This window comes from Crocuta crocuta, unplaced genomic scaffold, assembly GCF_008692635.1.
Source record: "Crocuta crocuta isolate KB4526 unplaced genomic scaffold, BGI_CrCroc_1.0 scaffold3, whole genome shotgun sequence".
Taxonomy (NCBI): Eukaryota; Metazoa; Chordata; class Mammalia; order Carnivora; family Hyaenidae; genus Crocuta; species Crocuta crocuta.
In genome coordinates, this window is record NW_027529934.1 from 6,736,259 (window position 1) to 6,740,584 (window position 4,326).

At 47.9% G+C, this 4,326-nt stretch overlaps 1 protein-coding gene across 1 annotated transcript; it reads left to right on the forward strand.

Moving 5' to 3' along the window:
- Positions 1-2,682: 2,682 nt before the first annotated feature.
- LOC144230949 (major histocompatibility complex class I-related protein 1) lies at positions 2,683-3,801 on the forward strand. Its single transcript, XM_077763358.1, is given in 3 exon segments — positions 2,683-2,834; positions 3,497-3,676; positions 3,678-3,801. Coding segments are annotated over 3 exon segments (456 nt in total).
- The last annotated feature ends 525 nt before the right edge of the window (positions 3,802-4,326 follow it).

The following is a 4,326-nucleotide window of genomic DNA, read 5'->3' on the forward strand; positions in this document are numbered from 1 at the left end:
GACATATATTTCATGTATTTTGCATCGTCTGCCTTCCTCCCCTCCATTAGGGTGAAGTCTTCACAAGGGCAGACATTTGTAACTGCTTTGTCTGCTGTGTGCTTGGGACCTAGAACAGTGCTTGGCACGGAGGGGCACTCACATGCTTGTTGAATAGATGGATCGATACTAAGAAGATGTGAGAACTAACATTCATGACTTGTTCTTCCTTTTGCCTCCCTCTTTAAACCGTTCCATATCGGCAAAGTAGCCACAAAACCTTTCCAGATGTGGAGAAGTGGACCCGGTTTCAAAATTGGTTGCAGATCCAAGCACATACACCCTTTGCAGATTCCAGACTAGATGCAAATTAGATTTCAGTGCTGCTCCCCACTCACCAGCCTGCACCTTCTGAAAAGTATTTTTAAAGATATAAATCCCAGGTTAAAAGATTCCTCTGCATCTCAGCATATTTCAAGGCGGAGAAATAAAAAGCTCTGCCAACAACTTAATTCACAAATATTTACGAATCTCCTACCATGTGCCAAGTTCCCTGTGGTAGGCCTTGGCAGGAAACACAAGGGAAAAAAGCAAAGTCCCCATGCTTAAGTGCTTTAGGATCGAGAAGAGGGTAGAAGGTAAGTGGAGATAAAGAGAAGAGAAGGCAGAATGTGGTAACTATTGATTCGGGGGTAGTACTTGTACTCTGCCTCATTCTCTGGATCTTATTTTTATAAGAACCAACACTTTTTCAGTGAGAGACTCTTATGCTCAACTTGAGAGTCTTCCTCAAGAAGAAGTGTTTCTTCTTCATCCCAGCCCTCACCCCCCCACCCCCCCCCCCNGGAAGGAAAAGGGGAAGGTAAAATTTCAGAGCCATGGAAAGGGGCCTTGGGCCTTACTTTCTGCCCAGGCCTAGGGAAGACCAGGCTCTACCTTGCTCGGCGCTGCAGCTGATGCGCAGGATATCACCTCCAGGGAGGCGCCTATGGGGCTGGGTGCCTACTCTGAACCCCGCCAAGCTGCCCCCCACTCAGCTAGAGGCGCAGGGAGAAAGGAGCGCAGAGTTCTGCTCATACCAGACTGGTGCAATTAGGTGGAAGGGGACCCAGCTGGCCTGGTTTCAGCCTCAGGGAATCCTTTCTCCCCTCATAGTTAAGGTAAAGGTATCCTGGCCTTGGGGTGGCCAGTTCTAAAAGACAGCCTACATGAATTCTTTCAGAAACAGTTTTAGAAAAAAGGAAACATGGATAGACTTGCATGGACCAACGTTGACCTAACCGCTTTGTGAGATGATTTTTTAAATTTGATTTTTTTTCTTTTTTATTTTTTTTAATGTTTAATTTTGAGAGAGATAGAGAAACAGAGAACAAGCAGGGGAGGGGCAGAGAGAGGGAGACACAGAATCCAAAGCAGGCTCCAGGCTCTGAACTGTCAGCACTGAGCCAGACATGGGGCTCAAACTCACAAACGGTGAGATCATGACCTGAGCTGAAATCAGACACTTAACCGATTGAGCCACCCAGGCACCCTGATATTTTTTTGTTAAATATATCTTTATAAATAAAGAGGAAAGAGTAAGATAAACCTCATTAAATAGTATTCAGCCTGGGGAATGGGAGCCTGACACCCATCCAAGGTTCTCGGCAGTGACACGGGCCACATGGGAAGATCTGAGTTCTAGGAGAGTTCACAAAGGAACAAGAGCACCCGCCAGGGCAATCTGGAAACATTTTGGGGAGGTGGTGTCTGGTACAGTCCCTAGACAACCAAGAGAAGTCCCTGGATGTGGATGTGGCCCCCCATGTTAGAGGGCCCCGCTCTGCTCACCCCCTACAGGCTTCCCCACAGAGCAAGGAAAAGCACTGTGCTTTCAAAACTCTTTATCTCAGGAGTGCCTGGGTGACTCAGTCGGTTAAGCGTCCGACTTCGGCTCAGGTCATGATCTCACGGTTCGTGGGTTTGAGCCCCGCGTCGGGCTCTGTGCTGACAGCTAGCTCAGAGCCTGGAGCCTGTTTCAGATTCTGTGTCACCCTCTCTCTCTGGCCCTCCCCTGCTCATGCTGTCTCTCTCTCTCAGAAATAAACAAAACATTAAAAAATTAAAAAAAAAAACACTTTATCTCAGGAGGCTGAGCCCTTATGTGGGTTCTCTGAGTGATCTGCTGTGTGTGTGTGTGTGTGTGTGTGTGTGTGTGTACAACGTACCTGCCCATGCACACACAGGGGCAGGGTGGGAGCCCTCATTTATCCACCTAGAGCCTTCATTCATAAAAAGAGGGAGGGGGTGGGTTATCAGAGTTTGCAAGCCCTCGTAAGGCAACCCTGGCGGACCAATGAGTGACCCCGGGCCCTTCCTCCGAAGTCCAGAACAGGACCCTCTACTTCACTTCCAAGTTGAGATTACCCAGAAAATTTCATCCTCGAGTTCCCAGACCTGGACAGGGAAAGGCTCCAGGTCTTGGGCTGGAGCTCTAAGGTCCTCCCTAGGCTCCAGCTCCTGGGATTCTGGGATTCTGTGAAAGGAAATGGCAGTTGGGTCCCAGGAGGGATGCAGCTGAACACTGAGCACTGACGTGTGTTGTCGTAACTCTGAATATCTTCCTTTTTTGCCTCCTTTGCAGAGACTGGGACTCTGACATCTTTTCACCTGGGCATTTCACTGTTTATTTCACTGAATTTATTTCTCATCCCATCATTGCATATGAGTGTCTTTTGGCAGAAAGAGCCATGGGCTCTGTGGGTGGCAGAGAACCCCATGCCTGATCAGGAGGGTTACACTCAGCCGCCAAGGGGCCAGCAGGAGACCTCCAAGGGGGACCAGAAGCAGCTGCAGAGTCAGCACAACCATTCAGGTGGTGAAGGCAGCAGAGATGGATGCACCCCACACCAGCCCCCATCCCTGCGGGGAGCCTCCCTCTGGCTGACAGTGAACCAGTGAACTTGAGCAGTTGGTTGCTGAGCTGCAGTGAACTCTTGGCAAAGCCTGATGGCGTTCAGTGCCTGCCACCTGCCCTAAGCATCTTCCAAGTGGTCTCTTCCTCAGAAGCCCTTTGTCCTTTGCTCTCCGTATCTCTATGCCACCCCCATTCAGGCCTAATCTGTATCTTCTTTCTCAATCTGAACCTGGGCCATTCTGTGTCTCATTTCCTGGTATCCAGGCTTAGTGAATCGCTTGCTTATGTTTAAGGACTTGCTATGTTAACTTTCCCAGGATATTTCTGGCTCTCGCATATCTTTTCCTCCTTTACTGCATTATAAAGTTCATCAGTGGGCATTCCCATGATTGGATAATTCCCCAAGGCAAACATTATCATAGTCCTATGGTGTGCAGGAGGTACTCAGCAAACAGCTGTTGATGGGTGGCTTATGTCACAGGCACCTCCTGGGGGCATGCCTGTGGGGTGATGTGTTTGGGGGCAGAGGATGCTTCCAGCCATTCCCCTAGTCATCACCTGGATGCCCACCTCCACGTCCCCATCTAAACCACTTCGTGAGCCGCATGTGTGTGCCAGGGTTTCACACCTCCAGAGAATGATTGGCTAGGAGTTGCTGGAGCACAGAAGCACCACATTTCTCCAGCAGGCGTATGATGGACAAGATTTCATCATCTCCACTAGAGATATCCTTTCCTGGATGGTAACTGATAATACGGCTCACATCACCAAGTGGGCACAGGAGGCTAGTTGACATGAGTTAATACCAAAAGAATTGGCTAGAAGAAGAACATACTGTCTCGTTAAAGAGGTTCTTGGAGTTTGGGGAAGATACCCTACAAAGGACTGGTAACAAGAAAGGAGAATGCCAGGTCCCCACATCCTGAGAACCCTTCCTCTAATCTAGGTTATAGGCACCCCATTTTGGAATCCACCTTGTTAGTCGGACTACAGTGATTTGTAACTCTCTGTGAAAACTTCCCTTAGTTACTTTTTATCAGTATCTAGACAAGATTCAGCAACTCCACTTGTCTTAACAGAGTGGAGTACCTCCAAGGGACACCTCCTTTTTGAGGCACCCAGTGAGACAAATCCTTCCATCCCCTGTCAGTGATAAGCTGGGAAGTACTTTGGGAGTGAGCCATCCTGTAAGTGGTTTATTAAACTGAGGGCTCATACAACACCCGTATGAGAGAAAATCTGGCCTTATATAGAAGACAAATGGAGGCTCTTTGCTTTACAAACAAATTTAAGATTTATTTCAGTATAAAGCCCCTCATATCTTAAAGATATGACCTAATTGGTCAACTTTTAGTTACTACAGACTTTTCACATAATCTTACCATTCAAAATGCATTTATGTCTGTATCATGCTATGATACATGGGTAACTCCTAGATACAACATGCCTTT